Source organism: Melanotaenia boesemani, chromosome 10, assembly GCF_017639745.1.
Source record: "Melanotaenia boesemani isolate fMelBoe1 chromosome 10, fMelBoe1.pri, whole genome shotgun sequence".
NCBI classification, from domain to species: domain Eukaryota; kingdom Metazoa; phylum Chordata; class Actinopteri; order Atheriniformes; family Melanotaeniidae; genus Melanotaenia; species Melanotaenia boesemani.
The window spans coordinates 9,884,045-9,905,338 of NC_055691.1; the positions used below are offsets into that span (position 1 = coordinate 9,884,045).

Sequence of the window (21,294 nt, forward strand, 5' to 3'; positions counted from 1 at the left end):
TTTTTTCGTCAACAACCCCCCTTTCTCCTGCATGGTCTGGACCAGTTGGCCTTAATCCCTTCACTCCCATCAGAGTGACATCAGCTGGTTTGATCTGAGGTCGCACCATCAGCAGCACAAAGCGGTAGATGCTTACACACAAACACACGTTCAGGCGATGGGGAACATCCGTAATCCCAGTGGCATACTTTGGCAGTGCAGCGTAAAGCTGCTGGTGAAGGATTACATGGACATAATCAGTCAGTCAGAGCGGAGAGGCAGGAAACACACCTTACTATAAAAACCTGACACTGACCGACACAACACACACTCAGTACTTCCAGAAGTCTTTAGAGGACTCTCATTTATTTCCTTTGCAAAGAAACTTGAGTCCACTGATCTTCAGTCCAGTTCTTGTGTCATGTCATGTGACATACCTTAGCCTTTTCTCCCTGTTTTCCTTCCTTATAAATGGTTTCTTGACAGCCACGTTTCCATGGAGACCATTTTTGATGAGGCTTTAGCCAACAGATGGATCAGCTGAAGGTCCAGATGCATCTCTAAGGTCCTGGTTCAGGTCTTTCCTGGATTTGTTGCTATTTCTTCAGGACATCACTTCCAGACCCTGTTAATCTGTAGGTAGTTTTTCTGTAGGTACTTTTTTATTCCTAAATGTTCCTGAAAGTTTCTGCCTCCATGCTGAGATAAGCTAAGTTTCCAGCTAACAGCTGTTTGAGAATCACCTTGTTGCTGCTAAAATCCTATTTTCTGTCTATCAGCCTTTGGATTATTCTACATTGTTTGCAAGAAATTATTTAAAACTGCAGAGTTTTTCTGCTTCAGTGATTCTGAGTTCAGTGGCTTAACAAGGTAAAAACAAGTACTGGACTGAAAATCAATGAAAAACCAGAAAATATCCAAAGCAAAACTTTAAAAGACCTTTAGAAAGCAGAGGAACTCAAGATAACTTTTAAAGATTATAATAAAGTCGGAGATGATACGAGAACTGGATCAGCTTTTACACAGCTCTCTATTAGCAGATTAACTCAAATATTGTTGGTGATATGAGGATTTAAATCTCTCATGTCTTAGCTGAACCTTGGACCAGAGTGGACCCACCATCATGAAGTCATTATGTGAGATCTTTATGTCTTTAACCCTTAAAAGATCACTATCACTACTATGTTGCTAAGAGACCTCTATTTAGATCTGGAAATGACAATGAAGCCACTTCCTGTCAAACTTTCCACCAATCAGAGAGCTTAGATTGACAGTAATGTCCAATCAGGAGCAGCCGAAGATCAACCAGTGAGCAGAAAGTTCTATGTGTGTCTGAAAAGATGAAAAGAAGAAAAATAATGCTCCTCTATGGCTGGAATAAAGCCAAGAAGACATTTTTGATGCACAGTGGTGCCACAAAGCAGCTGAGCTGGAGTTGGTTTAGTGAGGATAGCAGGTAAATAGTAGCAGAAAAAACTGGAAATGAGGAAAAAGTGGAAATATGGAAATAGTTTCTGTTGTGTGTTTGTTTCAGTGCCAAATTTTTTTCTCCTGAAAGCCAAGGCTTGAGAGAATGATGTGCAGATGAGAAAAGGCTTGGTCACTGTTGATCTGTGTGTTATTCCTACAAAGTTCTGTTAGTAATAAATTCTGCTTTCTTCTTCTGGTCGGCCTTTATGCTGCTATATCTATTCATAAATTCATTTACATTTTAGCCTCATAATCTGACAGCTGAGTCTGTCCTGGAAACATTATGTCTGCATGCTGACTGGGATTAAAAGCTTCAGCTTCTACAGGCAGTTTTACATTAATAACAAAACATAAAAACAAACAAAAAAAAAAAAACAAAACAAAAAAAAAAACATCAACAACCATGCAGACCAAAAATAGCATAAAAATATTTTAATGGAGTTTTAAGGGTTAACACAAGAAATGACATCCTCACAAAGACTTTCTATATTTACTTCAGAATAATCTCACCTGGTAAGTGAGCTGACATGATCACTTACCAGAACTCATTATGTTTAATCTACAGCTTGTTTCCTCACCTGACTGCAGAAAGTAGCTCTACATTCGTCATGCCCTCACTAGGTTTATTTTACATCAGAAGCCCTAGTTGGTACAAAAACTCAGCTTTAACCAAAATGCTGGTGAAAAACTGTTTCCTGGTTTTAACAAGAACCGATTGTGTATCAATGACGCTGCAATTTTCTTCCTGAATTTGATTCAAAGGGCTGGAATTTCTGAGACTGATCTTCCTGAGCTGTCACATCTTAGCACATTAGATGGTATTAGACTGGAATAATCTGCGGAACCACTCCACAGCCTGAGCAGTGTAAAGCAAACACTAATCAATAGATAGGATGCTGATTAAAATATGACCTCCTTTCTGCTGGTGGATTCCCTGCTGGCAGATTTCCTATTTATCATTTAACCCCTTCAGTGAAAACATCATATCCATCTTCAGGATAAACCAAGAACATCAGGCTAAGACCAAGAAAAGAGAAAATGGTTTCCGATACAGTTACAGAGATTAATGCATATTCTTTGTTTTTCTTCTTTTTTTTTAAAGTCAGGATTTCGTATGACAAAAAGGGAATAAAAACTTTAAAATATAAAGTTTTTAATAATATTGTTATATGTCTGAGGTTGTTGACAAGATCTGATTTGAAAAAAGTGGAGAAAAACGTATATATTACATTTATATGAAACTTTTATGAGAGGTACCATTTTGGTACCTAAGGGTACAAATTGTTAGTTTTTTTTTTTTAAGTGTCTCAAGGGTTAAAACAACCTTAACCTTCTCATGTATTTTCTGTGAGCTCAGAGTGAAATACCTCCTGTTTTTCTTAAAGATGCTGCCTCTCTGACATGAGAATGGTCATATCTGGACTCTGGTAATTGCTCAATGCTCTATAACCAGTTTTGCTTCATGCATCGATGCTTTGTTCCATCTGCGTCCAAATCAAAAGAAAGAACAAGGACAAGCTGCTGACGTGTCATAGATTATTTTAAAGAAATGCCCTGAGCCTGCTCCACAATGAATGCAGGGAGTATTTCTGTTTTCCTCTAGTCCCAGAGCTCCTCAATTAATTCATGAGTTATACGTGGAACAAGCTGACAGGAGGGTAGACTGCAGAGAGTGCTGTTTGGGCTCAGCCTGATTTATAATGCATGGAGGGGGAGCAGACGGGGGTGTAATCGAAAGAAAGATGGCGAGGTTGAAGGGAAGACAAGGAGGAGGTGAAGAGTAAAGTGGCAGAGCGAGGAGGAAAATAGGACTGGAAATGTGGGAATTCTGTCTGATGAGGAGCTGCTAAGCTGTGGGGGTGCTGGGGTCCTGGTTCAGCTACAAAACGCCTCCTGTTGCCTTCTGAGTCTTTCAAAACCACAAGAATAAACCATCACACATCTGACTGATCCTCTGAAGTCTCAACCTCTTCCTTCATCTATCTGCTGTCTCAGATTTGACACATTTTATAAATCAGATCTGGAAGATTCTTATTCTTAAATTTCCTATAACACTTTAACTGCAGCCAGATGAGCCCAAGATTTTTGTTCTTGATTTATTTTTTTAACAAGACGATGCAAAATTCTGCACACATTACAGAAGCATGGTTGAGGAAGAGGAGGGTGGACTTAGAAACAACCCCAACCCCATACTGGTGAACACCTAAAATTCTTCATCACTGGTGTTCTCAATGTTAGGACGTCTTTTAAATGTTAGGATAAGAAAATGTTTACTGTCACTTTTTTATATTTATTATTTGTTTTTTATGAAAAACTCCAACATTTACTGATTTGGGATTTTAACTGTAATTTGTAATGATCGTGAAATGAAGGTATGAATATATTTACGCTGCTCTGCGGCATTAATCCTGCAGCTTCACACTAAAGGCTCTAAAATGGAAAAATCACTGAAAAAAAACCATAATGTCTACTTTTGTACTGGTCGGGGGTGGTCCCAGAACTATCACCCTCTGGTGACGCTTCCAAGAGCTGCTGAATTTCCTCGAGGCCATATGAATTTTATAAAATGTTGAACCTTTGAACTCGTTGTCCATTGCATGGGAGGATCACAAAGTACATCAGGCTGGGCCACAGCTCCTGATAGACCTGCCGGGTTTTTCCCCCGGACAACATAAATACGCTATGAGCTATCGGGTGACATGCTTTCATCAATGTTGTCGAGGCTTTTTGAGACACGACAGCTACTGTTGTTGCAATAAGTGTTTGAGAAAGTGAGACACTAGAATGCACTATACCTTAGAATGTGATTCAGTGTTAGATGGCAGTAATTCTTACACAATGTACCTTTAAGATGCATCATGGACGAGAATGTCAGCCAAGTCATAGCTCTTTCTGGAACCTATAGAACAGATTTAGCTTACAGTGGTGAACAAACTCAAATTTTTGAGACCTTAAAGGATAGGCTGCCTCTGTCCATCACCATGAAGGGTTTTGCTCTGGAGCAAGTCCACAAAGTTGAGCTTTTGGTTGTTCCCCCTGATGAACAGCTAAAGTTGTCTTATGTCAGTGCAATTGCAACTAAAATGGGAAAAGCGGCATCCACTATTAACAGATGTGCATGTTTTACGACGGATCACTCAATCATACAGGTTATACACTCATAAGTTTTGTCTCATCTTGGCTCTTTTATCTGGTCTTGTGCACCAAAAAAAGATTTGCACAAACGGTGCTGCAGGTTTAGCTCTGTGCTGTTCATTCAGAACGAGTGTTGATTCCATGCACAAAGCTCTTTCATGGTTAAAAGTTCATCTATTTACCAGTATCTTGGTCTTCTTTTATTATATATAAACTGGGGCTCAGCCTCAAAGTTTATATTAAAAAATTCACTTCAGTATCAGACACAGTCAGATTACAAGACGGGCTACGCTAGGCCATGTAGTCGTTCCAGAGATCATGAGCTGTGAAGAAAACAGGCCACGTCTTTGTGGAATCAGTTGTCATGCGCCCTGAAAACATGTAAAATTAGTTTAAAAAAAACAAACAGAGTACATACAGAATTTAATCTAATTTCTAATTTGATCATCTTTTCTACTGAGTTATTTTTATTGCTGTTAATTTTAATCAGATGGGTTGATTTTAGAAAATACGATCTTTAGTGTAATTTCCTGTTTGGACATATAGATTATTTTGGATGTAATCATCTGTTCTATTTTTTATTAGTACTTAATTTAGTATTTTTGGTAGTGGTAATTTTATCCTTTTTTTATTGTATTTTATTTCTTATCCTTTAGGTGTGGGGTGATGGGTGGGTTGGGGTGAATAGTATCATGGACCCTAGAAAAACTAATGGGGATCTTTGATACAAATAAACAAATAAATAAACACATAAATATGCAAAACAAACTTGTTTTATTCATCCTCACAGAAGAAATATTAGCTATATATGCAGCAGACTAAATCGTAAATTTATCGTAAAGTTAAACTCTTTGTTAGATTTACGTCTATGTTTTAAAGAGACACTGCATGGCTTTGTCACCTTAAAACATTGTGTTCTGGACTCGTTTGATGACACAGTGACATCTATTTTATGCCTTTCTGGAGCTGTTGCTGCCCAGCTGGGTCCTGAAGCTAAAGCTGGATTTATACATCTGCATATGGCCAGACACGCTATCACCAGCAGAGGCTCTATTTAGGCGGAGGCTTGATGCCTGCCTCTTCCAGACCTGACGTACACCCCTGCTATGCAGAAGTACTCCGTTGGGATTGGTCAGTTTGTGCTTACATGTTCCCAGATTTCTGGATTGTCTCACTGAATTTGTGTGGTAACTACCATTTTTATTTGTTTGTTAATTTTATTATTACAGGAATTATTTCTTTGTTTGCTTGAACAAGCCCAGGAAGACACTGCACCATGTTGGCTGCCACTGTTGTTCTAAAACAGGAAATACCTGCAGGAACTGAAGCGAACCATGGATTGAACTCCACCCTGTGGAGTTTACCAGCCGAGAAACTGCAGCACAACGCTGCAGTCCAGTGCTCGAATGCAGGAGCACATTTAACCAGCGTCAGCTATGCCGACCATATGCAGTATTAATCCAGCTTAAGAGACCACACTTCTTCTTCCAGGACGCCTCGTAACGTTGCATCTAAGTTTCTCTTTTCGCAGCAACAGCCATTTTAAAATCACACCGTAGCTCATTCAACACAGAAATGTAAGAAGACATTATCAAATGATAATGGGAAAAGAAAGAGAGTAAGGGACAGAACAAGAGATACAACAAGAGTCAAAATAAGACTGTCTTTCACTGTCTGGAGACATCCCAGAGTGCAGGTGGGATGAAGATGGATGCTGAATTGGCCGTTGATAGGGGGTTGGTCACTGAGAAATGCAAAAGTTCTGTAGTGTGTCTTTAAAATCATAAAATACTCATGTTTTCCTCTGCAGATCATAGCATGTTTGTCTACCGCACATCGGCTCACGTCACATGTGCCTAGCATGACATGTACTTAAGTTTCGTGCAGCGTTTTACATTTTAATTTATGTATTGTGAGAGGGAACACCCTGCCCTGTGGCTTTACCCTATAAGTGACTATTTGTTGTTTTAGATATATAAAATGACAAGCAAAACGTTTCCATAGTTGTTGTTTTTAGCTATTTATACGCACTGACATGAGATCAGGGTGGATTAAAAGAAGCTGTTATAAAAGCGATATTAAAGAAATATAAATAAAGCCATCAGAGGGAGTGGATAGTGATGTTATAATGTGGACTTCCACACTAGAAAACTAACTTTGAGTCCCATCTGATCCAATAATATCCAACAAAAATGATTAAAACAAACAATGACACACATGGTTATATTCTAACATGAACAAGCACATGGTTTCAGGTTCACATCGTTCTCTGGATGCTTCCACACACAAAACAGCAGCCAATGAAAAGTCATCTCATGATAGAAGAAGAGACTTTATGTGTTTGTAGATTCAGAGGAATTAGGCTGTAAATATCTGATTTTAATGAGGTAGAATCTATTGGTGCAGTATCCACTTCTAAATGTTTCTCCACAAGTTTTACTTGCAGAATTCTGCTCGATGTGAACCAAACAGGTAAAATAATCATGTCTGTCCAGCTGTTCAATGCGTCCCAAAATGGGACAAAACACATAATCAAAAAATGTCCGATGTGCTAAAAACCAACACACGATTATTGTGTCACTCCTGAACCACATCACAGTCAAATATTTAGAAAAAATAACCTGTATGTGCTCAAAAGTTCTTCAGATAACTACAGTACAATAATTATCAGTGCTGAGGTTTTAAAGCAACCAAGCAAACAGGCTCCTGAAGCAGGATGGAGGGATTTATTTTCTACTGATAAACTCATTTAAATGAGCAAGAATTAGAGATGAAAAACGACAGAGAGGTTGTTCACTCACCGTTACTCCTGCAGGAAGGGAGGAAGGTAGGAGGGATTCCCTCTGCTCTGTTGCTGCCTGGATGGAGGAGATCCCAAAGCTTCGATGCAGAGTGGAGGAGGAGGAGGAGGAGGAGGAGGAGGAGGAGGGGTGTTGGCTTTCTTGATGCAGTCTAGACAAGGTCTGAATACTTATCAGCTGTAAATGTTTAGTGTTCCTCCTGCAGACCTCACTCTGCACAGCCTGACAGCAACAGCACACATTGGTAGAAGTAGAAGTGCAGGTTAGTTGTGCTGGAGCTGTTAGGAGATGAGGTGTTCCCTGAATTGACTTTTATAGGTAAAGATAGGCGTTCTGCTGTGGTTTCCACCATCATGTCCCAGTCATCCATCAGGCGATGGCAGTGTGAGGAAAAAGTCGCAGTCTAGTACTCCGTCCATACGTATAAGCTTCTGCACCATATTTCCATCTAGTGCTGCATTAATTTTTCAGCTGGATCTTGTAATGATGACATGAGAGCCTGACCTCCAGCACATCCCAAAGATTTTAGGATAGTTACTTTAAAAAGGTAATTAGTTACTAGTTACTCATTTCTTCTGTAAATTGTAATGAAATTACTTTACTTGTTACTGCATTTGAAAAGTAACGCCACTACTTATTACTTTACCATTTCTTAATTCACCGTGTAGACATGGACAAACATCATAGCTGAATCATCACTGCCTGTCTGCACAGTGTTTACTGTATATTGTAATCAAAATGGCTTTAAAACCATAAGAACAACATCTCTGTCTGTGGGAAGAAATGGGCACACTTGTCTCATAATCATTTTATCTAATATTTTTCTAAACCTGGCCTATTCAATAGTTGACAGGGGGAGCATGTCTCCTACAATGAACCCTGCAACTAGCTTGTTAACTTCTCTCTGTCTTACCGGTTGCTGTGTACCAGGAAATGCTGAAAAAAGCTTAGCTTGTTTAGGCGGGTCGGCGACTGAAGGACTCCTTCCACTGACCGGCGAGGAGGATCTTTCACCACAAGTTTGGACTGAAACTGGACTGAACTGAAAATAATGCGAATATCGCCACCGACCAAAAGCCCCTGTCTCCGTCTTCAGCTCCATTTTTCTTTTTCCTTGGTTGGCGCACAATCAGCTAAGTCATGCAAATCGATCTCTGCAGGCAGCAGCATGCGCGTACCACTTAAAACAGATCAGAACTTTAGAGTAATTTTGTTACCAATATTTTAAGTGTAATGCATTACTTTACTTTGTTACCCAAAAAAGTAATATCATTACTGTAACGCGTTACTCCCAACACCAATGGCAGCCAATCCATGTCTCCTGTTCCCTGAACCACTCTTTCACAATCTGAGCCCCATGATTCTGGCATTGTCAACTTGGACTCTGGCCGTGCTGTCAGGAAAGATAGAATAACCATCTCATTCAGTATATTCAGGTACCAGCTGACATCATTCTTTGGACACATAATGTTGCTGAACCTAGACCCAACTAACTGCAGGGATGATGATTCCCCACCAGTTTTTAATAATGCGTTGGACTGTTCTTAACCCAATTTTAGTAGTTTCTACATCTCCTTTAATGTTTTCTCTGCTTGATGTTGGGGTTAAATAACTTTTTGCAGCTGAAATATAGTCCCTCATTCAGGAATTATCCAATTTGCTTAGTTAAATCCAGGTGGACACTTTTTGTTTTTGGCCAGGCAGCGTACATCTCTGTGTGTCCAGGAAATATTCAGTCTAGATTTTTTACTGTTTCCCATGGAACGGCACAAGACCGGTCTCTGTCTCCTTTAGTGTTGGTAGTAACCATGGAGCCACTGGCCTGATTTATTATGTAATTGTGATGTTCTGAGCTAGAAGATTGTTCCCAAAATAGAGATTTAAAAAATCATTTAACGAAGACTCAGAATTCATTGACTCTCACTGTCCATCTCACAGTTGATTTTTTCTTGAAAAAACACCACACACTGAATTATGTTGATTTGTTCTTGACAGAAATAGTTTACATTCAGCATTGAGGGGGATTTTGAGCTGCAATTTATGCTCCAGAAGGTTTCAGACAATAGTTTTAATGTTTTTTTTTTTGTTTTTTTTTTTATCACATTACTGAGAATTTACCTCAAACATAGGATTTTTCAAGAGTTATTTTCAAGAGATGTGTCTCATACAAAAATGTGATTTAAATACACAAGTAAGAATGAAATAAATGTGAAACAGAAGAGTGTTTATTACTAAATAAATTATTGCAGAAATACATTCTGAGTGTTTACAACAGACATCTGTGCTCTCAGATAAATTACAGGTTGGTCAAACAATCAGACTGAAAGTCACCACAAGGATGAATTCATTTCAGACAACAGCAACAAACATTTTCACTTTTTAAATTCATGTAATCTGATTTATTTAATTATCATGTAAAAGAAACTGATCCATTACAGAACAACTCGGCTCATCTATGGAAATCTAAAGTGCAGTGGTAATAAACACAGTGTTTTCTATTAAAGGGACTTTATTGCATCTAAAACATTTATTTACAGTTTGTGGCTCTAAGTGACAAAAACAGAAGCAGCTCGGACTGTTGATGAACATCCTCTATCAGACCTCAGAGCCTTAGAGGTCCAGTTTGACTTTCAGTGGGGGGCAGATGCTGTGCTGAACTTTTATACGTGGGGGGGCAGACAGTGGGCAAGACTTTAACAGGGAGGTCATAGACTAAGAAAGGAAATGGTTATGTTCCTCTGTCTAACACTGCCTTGATAACTATGATCACATTAAAGAGACACGATAAAAAAAAAGAAAAAGAAAAAATACATCCCTACATTAATTAATATTTGCAACAAGTTTAAAAAAAAAAAAAGGTCCAAAAAAGCTCTTGTTTTGGGTTGCAGTAAGTGGAGCATGATGTAGTAATAGGGGGATCAGTTCTGGTGTACTGTTTGGTAGACTGGATCCTTGTGTGTCTAGCTCAACGAGGGAGTTGTTGGGGCTGGTGATACTGGGACCGGGGTCTGTCTCCGCCTTATCTGTGTGTGGAAATATCTCCCTTTCTCTTTATTCCTATATCCAATCAATTTTTTTATAGAGCACTTTAAAAACAACACTGTTGACCAAAGTGCTGAACAATAAAATAACAGCAAATCCTTTACAAAACACATAAACTTATATCTTTCTTTAAATCAGACTCTCCACATTTTCATGCTGTAGCTACTTAAAAATCAACTAACAGACAAGCTAGCCTCCTGTTTAAATGAAACTAGATCATGTAGTGCTAGCTTAGGCAGAGCTAATTAACATGGATACTGAGGTTCTCTTTGAACATCTTTATAGTTTATTTTAAGCTCCAATAAAACAATCTTGATTAACTGAGTTTATGCGTTGTCCCTAAATACACTGTCTGAAAACTAAATATGGTTTCCTCACATTATCTTAAAACTAATCAAGTGCTAGCATTGAACTTCATTAGCACTGCTACATAGCATCATGCTAACATCAGGTTAAATCAAATTGTAAGGCATACTTTGACGACCTCATTGTGTACTCTTCTTCATGGAAAGAACACTTAAGAGCTCGAAACACGGGGGCAACCGACTACAGCGTCAGACAAAACTCATCACCACCCCCGGTAAAACCCAACACACGGGACGTAACAAGCGACAGCGATGGTAGCAGTGTTGCGCATTGCGCTCTCCGATCGCTTTTCTTGGATCGCTCCAAGAAATGTGATTGGTTATGATACTGTAGGGAATTTTGACATTTTCAAAGCAGTCTGTGACAGACGAGGCATGAAGGATGAAGAGTCAGAACATTTTGCTCAAACTGACAGAAATCCTGCTGTTGACTCTATTGTACAAAAGAGAAAAACAACTCTGGGTTCATCTGATTTTACAAACTAGGGAACCGCATGGTGAATATCATCATTTAATGGCGGACCTCAAGGCTGATCCACATAAATCCAGGACCTATGTTCAGACAAATTTACCCTGGCATCACGTGGCTGCCTTTTTATTGACATCTCTATAATCTTTGTGTGAAGTATCATAAAGTATGGGAAAGTCTGACACAGCTAAAATTATGGTGAAAGTGTTTGCAGTCGGCGATGTCTAACCTGCTCTTAGCTCATTGGTCAGTCGATGAAGCCCCTCGCTGGTTGGTTGTAGTGCCATGCGACAGCAACAAAAATGGAACAATTCACTATTTTCTTGTGTTGTGTCGCAAGCCCCTGTGTGCACGTCTACGTGAATGAGCGCAACATTTCACATGCACGAATGTTGCCTCTCGCTTGGCTGGAGGAGGACAGCGATTTTCACCTCATTGCACAAGTTCCACAGGAAATAAGTGGAGGAGTGACGTTGCCTCTCATGTGTTGAGCCCATTAGGTGTTCTAATACAAGTGTTTGCGCTACTTAGAGACGCTTCCCTTCCCCTCAACTTTGCCATGTGCAATTTTGGTAAAGCCACTGTCACGAACTTGGGTAGGCAGGTGGGTCAGGGACAGGTCTGTCCCATGAGTAATAAAAGTGCTGTTATCACTGCCTTCCCAGTTCCATTCACCAGAAAAGAATTGCACAGATTTCTTGGTATGGCTGGGTATAACAGAAATTTTTGCTGTAATTTTTCCACCAATGTGAACCCGTTAACCTAACTGCTCAGTCAAAAGACGGCCTTTTCATGGTCTCCAGAATGTCAACACGAATAGTGTTTTGAGCACAATTTGATTCCGGAGACGAGTGTGTTTACGAGTCATTGAAAGGTTGTGAGTGCGTTGCACATGCCAAATGCCAAGACGGTGTATTGCAAGAACTGGTCTGGTGTTATGAATGCAGAGATGTCTGAAGTCCTTTTTGTGAGGGGCACTTGTCAATATCCTTTTAATAGGTCCAGTTTACTGACATACCGATTGTGGCCACACAGTCATCAATACGAGGTAAAGGATATCGATAACAGGAGTTGATAACAGTAACACCGTTTACTTTAATGTTGTAAAGTGTCTTTGGGGGTCTTGTAAGGCGCTCTGAAATAAAAATTATTATTATTATTATTATTATTATTATTATTATTATTATAAAAGCCTTACTTACACAGGGACAAAATCTCTTCTAGTAATGTGCCACCACATGTCAATATTTTTTAAGGAATAATAATAATAATAATAATAATAATAATCATCATCATAAAACTAGTTTAAACTTGTACAGAAAAGTTCAAAATGGTGTAGTGATACTGGTCCATGAGGTCTGAATTGTGAGTGTTTCTTAACATGTAAATCAGCATGTGTCTGTGTTATTACTGTTCAAAGTCAGATTTAACTGAGTCCACACTGATTCAATGAAATTCACAATGAAAACCATAGATTAACAACACGTGATACATGGTGGATGCTGCTGAACAAGCCCTCAGCTTTATAATGGAAACATCTACAAACCTCATTTTGAGAAAAGTCATAAAATTTTCTTAACAAAAACTTAAATCTTTGATTAGTTCATTCTCTTAAACCTTTAACAGACAAAAGCCAAATAAAAATAATAATAATTTTCATTGTACTTAAGTAATCTATAATCTATATCACTCAGTGGAAGTTGGATAGAATTGTGCTTCCATTGTGTTCCATCTGTTTCCTGTTTATGAAACCTTTTAAGGTACTGTGGGTCCAGATTGTGTAGGTGGATGCTGCTTTTATATCCAATCCTGGCACCTTCACCTGTCACCAGTTAATCTGCTGGTTGGAGAATCTTCCAGAACCATGTAACTGGATACTCTAGAAACTGAGTGTGTTGCTCCATCAAATTCTAGATTCACTTATAGTGATTGCAGTAAAAATAATTTCTTATTTTAAAATTTAAATAAAAGAAAATTCAGATTTAGAAAACTTCCCAGCTTTTCTGGAAATGCTCTCTGGATGTCTAGCAGAAAAAGATGAGCACAAGCTGAAAAAAATGGTGAGTAAAGACCGTTTTTGATGGATTTCCCTCTTTTAAATAAGAAATGAGAAGTTCATGTTACAGGTCCGGCTGTTTTGTCTTTTTGGTTTGATGCAAAAACTAAATGCATCATACAACTCTGCCAGCAGCTGCATTCATGGTTGGTTTTCCTCTTTTTCTTTGATTTGTTAAAGGTAAGAAATAGATGGTTTCTTACTTTAGTTATCTTTAAAATGAAAACATAAAGTCTCCAGAGGTCAAAAAGTGCTTCAGATCAGCAGGTCTGAAGCATTTTAACTCACACCAGCACATCATCAGGTTACTTTTCTCATTCTTTTAATGCTTGAGGCTGCAGATTTCTTCTGCTGTTGGCCCTTATCAGTGACCCTCCAGAGCTGGAGTTATGTCCTCCTGTGTAGGTGTAGATACTACATCCTAGCTGGCAGGTGGATTTTGATCTTCATGGTGCGTTCAAGTGCTGTTTGTTTGACTATGGCTTTCACCAGTGGTGATGGCTGAATTTAGATCCCTCTGAACCAAAACAGAGCTTTTGTCTCTGATCCAGCAGAACCCTGAGTTACTTGGAGCATCTTCTGACTTCAGAACCTTGTCGTCTGATGAAAAACTAATGCAGCGACTCTGAGTTTTATACATGAAACCAAAACAGAAGAAGAAAAAGGAAGATTTTCCTGAAGGCATTATGGCCAGCCTTCCTTTCTTCTGTCACGTGCTGATCTGCTCATGAAAAAGTGCAAAAAAGAAGCAAACAATTTGCATATCACGAGACCCTAAATCTAGTAATAGACTGAGGCGTTGTCATGGTAACGGCAGAGGCACCAACACGTCCACATAGCTGACAGGTAGGAGCCCTGATCGACTGCCAAGCGAGCCCTCGAACCAGTTGCCGTTGACTCGGCCAGTGAGGATAATGATGTCCCCTTCGCTGAAGCCCAACTCGCCCTCATGGTTTGGCAGGAAGGAGTACAAGGCCCGGCAGCAGGGCTGATCCAGGGCCAGCTGACTGTCAGCTGGGCGAGAGTGAAAGAGAGAAAGAGAGTCAGTTTAATTCAGAAACTTTGAGGATGTTGAACTGATGCAGCTTGAAGGATCGCCATCCTGCAGGTTTTAGATGTTTCCCTACTCCACCACCTGATTCAAATAAAGTGGTTTTACAACAGCTTGTTGTCAAGTCCTGCACCACCCTCTTAAGGACCCATAACTTTTATTAACTGAGGGTCAATCATGTAAAATGGGCTGACTGAAACAGCAATAAAAGCCCCTCATAATTTAGCTCTGCAGAAAACATCTACTGTACTACCATTTTTACACCTGTTTGCAGTGTTTTTGTTCACTACTACTATCTATCACTACTACTTACTACTATAAATAACATTCCAAAAGAAAAGCTCACTACAGTTTTTTTTTTATATATATATACTTTATTAATCCCAAGATGGGAAACTCTTTCTCTGCATTTAACCTATCCTAGTTGCTAGGAGCAATGAGCTGCCAGATTCCAGGAAGCATTTGGGGGCCTTGCTTAGGAGCCTACTTTGGTTTACTTTAGTTGCCAGGTCCGGGGACTTGAACTCAGGTTCTCCAGACCGAAGACCAGCTTTTTAACCACTAGGCTACCAGGCCTGGAGGTACGACACAGAGGTGAACACCTGGTTGCCAAGCCTTTGCCTATGGGGTCCAGTCAGGCTCACCCTGAAAGGGTGACGTGGGCTCACCTTCCTGTGAGCTCCCCACATGCTGGAGTGGTGTAGTGTGAGCTGGACAGCGGGGACCCTGGCGGTCTGATCTTCGGCTGTAGAAGCTAGCTATAGGGGCATGGACCATCCCCTCTCTGGCAGGGAAGGAGCGTAAGCTGGTGCATGAGGTTGAGTGGTTCCACCTAGACATAGTTGGACTCACCTCGATGCAAACCAAACTGGAACCTATGTCTTCGAAAAGGGCTGAACCTTCTTCCATTCTAGAGTTGCTCCAGGTGAGCCGGTGTGGGCATACTCATTGACCTCCGACTTGGTGCCTGTACGTTGGGGTTTACCTCGGTGGATGACAGAGTAGCCTCCCTCAACCTTCAGATATTGAATGTTGTTTGTGCTTATGCACCAAACAACAGTTCAGAGTACCCACCCTTTTTGGAGTCTTTGGATGGGGTGTTGGAGAGCACTACTTCAGAGGAATCCTTTGTTCTGCTGGGGGACTTCAACGCTCACGTGGGCAATGACAGTGAGATCCGGAGGGGCGTGATTGGAAGGACCAGCCCCCCCGATCTAAAGCTGAGGGGCGTTTTGTTTTTGGACTTCTGTGCTCATCATGGATTGTCCAAAACGAACACAATGTTCAGGCATAAGAGAGTCCACATGTGCACTTGTTGCTGGTGGATACCAACAGTGAGGGATGCAATCAAGCTGAAGAAGGAGTACTGTCAGGCCTTTTTGGCCTGTGGGAGGCAGCTGATAGATATCAGCAAGTTAAGCAGAACGCAGCTTTGGCAGTTTGGAGAGGCCATGGAATATGACTTTCAGACGGCTTCGAGGAAACTCTGGTCCACCATCAGGTGACTCAGGAGGGGAAAGAAGTGCTCCATCAACACTGTGTACAGTGGGGATGGGGGAGCTACTGACCTATTCTATTCTATTCTATTCTATTCTATTCTACTCTATTCTACAGTCATTTAGCAGACGCTTTTATCCAAAGCGACTTACATTTGAGCCGACCTCGACTCAGGATATTGTGGGTCGGTGAAGGGAATACTTCAAAGACCTCCTCAATCCCACCAACGAGGAAGCAGTGTTGGGGGACTCTGGCGTGGGCTCTTTCTCTGGGGCTGAGGTCACTGAGGTGGTTAAAAAGCTTCTCAGTGGCAGGGCCACAGGGGGTGGATGAGTTACGCCTAGAGTTCCTTAAGGCTCTGGATGCTGTAAGGCTGTCTTGGCTGACACACTTCTGCAGCATTGCATGGACATCAGGGACAGTTCCCCTGGACTGGCAGACTGGGGTGGTGGTCCCCCCTCTTCAAAAAGGGAGACCAGAGGGTGTGCTCCAACTACAGGGGGATCACATTCCTCAGCCTCCCTGGTAAGGTCTATCCGGGGGTGCTGGAGAGGAGGGCCGTCAGATACCTCAGATTGAGGTAGAGCAGTGTGGTTTTCGTCCCGGTTGTGGAACAGTGGACCAGCTCTACACTCGGGGTCTTGGAGGGGGCATGGAAGTTCACTCAACCAGTCTACATGTGCTTTGTGGACTTTGAGAAGGTGTTCAACCGTGTTCCCCGGGGACTACAGTGGGGGGTACTCCGGGAGTATGGAGTACTGTCTTGTACAAGTGGTCCAGTCCCTGTATGACCAGTGTCATAGCTTGGTCCACTTTGCCAGCAGTAAATCAGAATTGTTTCCAGTGAAGGTTGGACTCCACCAAGGCTGCCCTTTGTCACGATTCTGTTCATAACTTTTACGGACAGAATTTCTAGATGCAGCCAAAGTGTTGAGGGGATCCGGTTTGATGGCCTCAGGATTGGGTCCTTGCTCTTTGCAGATGATGGGGTTCTGTTGGCTTCAGCGGACCATGATTTTCAACTGGAAGAATTAGCAGTTGAATGTGAAGCAGCTGGGATGAGAAACAGCACCTCCAAATCTGAGACCATGGTCCTTAGCTGGAAAAGGGTGGAGTCTTTTTCCCAGGTCAGGAATGAGGTCCTGCCCCAAGAGAAGGAGTTCATGTGAACTTGGGGTCTTGTTCACGAGTGGGGGAAGGATGGAGTGGGAGATCTACATTCCTACTCACACCTATGGTCACGAGCTGTGGGTAGTGACTAAAAGAACGAGATCGCGAATACAAGCGGCTGAAATGAGTTTTCACTGGAGTGTGGCTGAGCTCTCCCTTAAAGATAGGGTGAGAAGTTCTGAAGGGCTCCCAGGAGAGTCGCTGCTCCTTCGCATCGAGAGGAGCCAGATGAGGTGGCTCAGGCAACTGGTCAGGATGCCTCCTGAACGCCTCCCTGGTGAGGCACGTCCCACTGGGAGGGGAAGACCCAGGACACGCTGGACTGACTACATCTCTCTGTTGGTCTGGGAACACCTCAGGATCCCTGAACTGGCGAATGTGGCCGGGGAGAAGGAAATCTTGGGTTCCCTGCTTAGGCAGCTGCCCCCGCAACCCAACTCCAGATAAGCAGTAGAAGATGGATGGATGGATGGATGGATGGATGGATGGATGGATGGATAAATTATTAGACTGAAGATTAAACTTTGATTTATTACTGCTGCTGCATGTTTGCTTTCTCTTCAAACAGTTCATATATTTATAAAAAGAGGCAGAACACAGACCTGAGGAATCTCTTCTCCTCCTCATTACTCGAGTGAAAAGGCAGCAGGCAGAAGCTTCCATCAATAATACAAATTTATTTACAAGATCAATAATAACTACAAAGAATAAATATTTATGCACAGGCATATTCAAATAGGTTTTATCTTACACATGTCTATGCTAAGCAAAAAAATCTAATCTAAACCTCCCAGTGGTTGGAGGGAGATTTACACCTAAAATACAAACACAGCAATCCAAAAAGTTAGAGCCAGATGAAAATAAATGTTTTAAAGTTGATAATTTGATGTAAATGAATAATTTGATGTCTTACCATAGCTGGAGTTAGGACTGCCGGGTCTGGACCGCAACACTGTGAACTGATCCCCTGAACATGAACCTGGTATGAAAGAAACAGCGTGTTTTTATCTCCTGAGTCAAACAGCTGATAAAATATAGATGTACAGACAGTGAAATGAGGGATTTAAAAAGCTCCTGTAAGAGACCTGAAGATGGCTGGTCGTAAAAGCCGATGTTGCTGCTGTGGTCGCCTCTGACTCGGATCTTTTTGGATCTGAACCGTCGCTCTCGCTTGTTGCTGGCAGCAGTCAACCTGATTAAACAAAAGTTTCATGAACATCTAAAATGCTACTTCCTGTGTGAAAAGTCAACCAGAAAACTGTTTTTATTGTTACACAGATAGACATGAATCTCAATGTATGGAAACAAAGTTCTGATGAAGGGCTGGAGGGTCTGTTGGAGAAAGTTCTCTCTGACTCTTCTCACACAGATATCTGCCTTCATTCTTGGTGTGATAGATTGAACAAAGTGGTGAAAACCTTCCTCAGGGATTTTACTCTATATTGACATGACAGCATCACACAGTTGCTGCATCTATGATGAGAATCTCCTGTTCCACCACATCCCAAAGCTGCTCTACTGGACTGAGATCTGGTGACTGTGGAGGCCGTTGCAGTCCAGTGAACTTATTGTCATGTTCTAGAAAGCAGGTGGAGATGATCTGAGCTTTGTGACATGGTGCATTATCCTGCTGAAGTAGCATCAGAAGATGCTACACTGTGGTCATAAAGGGATGGACATGGTCAGCAACAATACTCAGGTAGGCTATGGTGGTTAAACCAGGCCACGTTGGTACCATGGTCTGGATTCTGACACCCCCCATCAAGGCTTGAACTTTTACACCACCCGGTTGAAATCTTCAGGAACAAGCACACAGTCACTTTAATCACTTTAACCAGACCATAAGCTAACTCAATTTTCTTTTGTTGCACTATAATCTTAAACATATATTGCACTGACTGTAATTTGTCTATTTATTAGTGTGTTTATTTAGTTAGTGCTCGTACTTGTTTTATTTGTTTTGTCTGCTGGCTTACATTCTTGTATTTCATGCACCAAGGTTTGAGAGAACCATAATTTCAATTCTCTGTCTGTCCTGTACATGCTGTGGAATTGACAAAAAAGCTGACTTTGACTTTGACTAAGGGACCCAAAGTGGTCCAAGAAAATATTCCCCACACCATTACACCAGCAGCAGCCTGAAGCATTGATCCAAGGCAGGATGAATCCATGTTTTCATGATGTTCCCTCCAAACTCTGACCCTAGCATCTGAATGTGGATCAGAAATAGAGACTCATTGGACTAGTAACGTTTCTCCATCTTCTATTGTCCAGTGTTGGTGAGTCTATGTGAATTGTAGCCTCAGTTTTCTGTTCTTAGCTGACAGGAGGCACCTGGTGTGTCTTCTGCTGTTGTAGCCCATCTGCTTCAAGGTTGGACGTGTTGTGTGTTCAGAGATGCTATTCTGCAGACCTTGGTTGGAACCAGTGCTTATTTGGCTTCCTGTTATCTCTCTTTCATCTCCAACCAGTCTACCCAGTCTCCTCTGGCCTCTGACATCAACCAGACATTCTGGTCCAGACAACTGCTGCTCACTGGATATTTTCCCTTCTTCAGACCATTCTCTATAAACCCTAGAGATGGTTGTGTGTGAAAATCCCAGTAAATATTCAGACCAACAACCATGCCACATTCAAAGTCACTTAAATCTCCTTTCTTCCTCATTCCACCAGTTCCAGTCCAGTCCTGGTACCGGACCAGTTGCAGTCCAGTCTAGGTATTGAACCAGTTCAAGAGGATCTTAACTCTGACTCTGTATCCTTCAGGGTAAAAAAGGCTCCTAACTCAAGGGATGAACCAGAGAGGTGTTGACACAAACAGACAACTTAGCAAAGAACCAGTTTAAACTGGATCTGACAGAAACCAGGATTTTGGCTCCATCATTGCGATGACGTCTGAATCATATGAATCACCTCCAGCGTTCCAGTTAACAGTACTATGAGATGTAACAGCTGTTTTACCAGGACTCACCTGGCCTGCAGGTTGCCATGGAGACCCAGCAGGATGCGGTGGGCACTGCGGTGAAAGTCGAGCAGCGCTGTCACCAGAGTTGCCAGGCGACTGATCTGATCCACCTGCAGGACGAAACTCTGACTTTTTCATCTGAGCTGACTGACTAATGCCACCATTACTTGACTTCACAATGGCGGTATTAAACGTCACAATAAATTAATTGTAAAGATCCTCAACATCTCGACTTTCCATGTGGGATCATGTGTGAAACATGATAAAATCAGGAAGGTAAACAACATGCGTGTGTTTCCGCTAGTGTCGCTTTGTTTAGCTTCCATGTTTTCATGGGAAAGTACAACAGAGGGAGAGTTATTCCTTCCAAACTAATGGATTAGACCTGTTCTCAATCCAGGTCCTCAGGACCCCCAGCCCTGCATGTTTTAGAAGTAACCCTACTTTAACACACCTGAATGGCTCGTTAACAAGCTGCAAAGAACTTGATGAAGTTCACTCATTTGAACCAGGTGTGTTGGAGTAGGAATACCTCTAAGACATGCAGGGCAGTGGGTCCAGAGGACCTGGATTGAGAAACACTGGATTAGACCATGCTGGTGGGATTTCTTTGCTTTTAGAAGGAATGAGGCAGGTGTGATTGTGAAGGACGTCTCAGCAGCCTGTAAAGCAGGACATGAAACAGGAAATCAAACCAGGTGTACTAACGAACAAAAAGCAGAACAGATCCCACAAAGGCAGCTGTAGCTCAGGAGGAAGAGCTGTCGTCTTCCAGCCGGAAGGTAGGCAGGTGGATTGATTCCAGGCTTCCACTGACTACATGTCGAAGTGCCCTTGGGCAAGACGCTTAACCCCACGTTGCCTCCTAATGTGCCTGTCGGGGTATGAGTGTATGTGTGTGTGTGTGTGTGAATGGGTGAATGTGACGGGTAGTGTAAAGCACTTTGAGTAGTCAAGCTGACTGGAAAATATAATTACTAGCCCATTTACCAAAGGGGAAAATTATGAAATAAAATAAAAACAGGAAAGACAGAACTGAGAACAGAATAAAGGGACTAAAAAACTCAAACCAAAAACCCACAAGACATGCCATGATTACAGATTTTACGATTATTCTGTGTTAATTCATTTCTGAACACTGTAAATCAAAAATGTGTAAAATCACATCAACACTCCTAATAGGTCATTTAGTTTTGATTAGGGCTGTCAAAATTAACACATTTATGCAAAGAGATTAACCTGTGGGTTAACACTTGTTAACACATCTGGTTTCTCTGAGAGAAATCCTGAGTAA

At 41.4% G+C, this 21,294-nt stretch overlaps 1 protein-coding gene across 5 annotated transcripts in view; it reads right to left on the reverse strand.

Moving 5' to 3' along the window:
• sh3gl3b (SH3-domain GRB2-like 3b) overlaps positions 1-21,294 on the reverse strand; it is a 39,561-nt gene that overhangs the window by 15,378 nt on the left and 2,889 nt on the right. For 3 of the 5 annotated variants that reach the window (XM_041996596.1, XM_041996599.1, XM_041996601.1), the window contains 4 exons: positions 20,007-20,110; positions 18,121-18,227; positions 17,949-18,014; positions 13,619-14,331 (listed from right to left, as the gene is read on the reverse strand). In XM_041996596.1, the coding sequence (XP_041852530.1) occupies positions 14,120-14,331; positions 17,949-18,014; positions 18,121-18,227; positions 20,007-20,110 (489 nt within the window). In that variant the 3' untranslated portion in view covers positions 13,619-14,119. Of the gene's footprint in view, positions 1-7,385; positions 7,465-13,618; positions 14,332-17,566; positions 17,851-17,948; positions 18,015-18,120; positions 18,228-20,006; positions 20,111-21,294 lie in introns of those variants that run through there. The other 2 variants (XM_041996597.1, XM_041996600.1) reach the window with 2 other exon arrangements.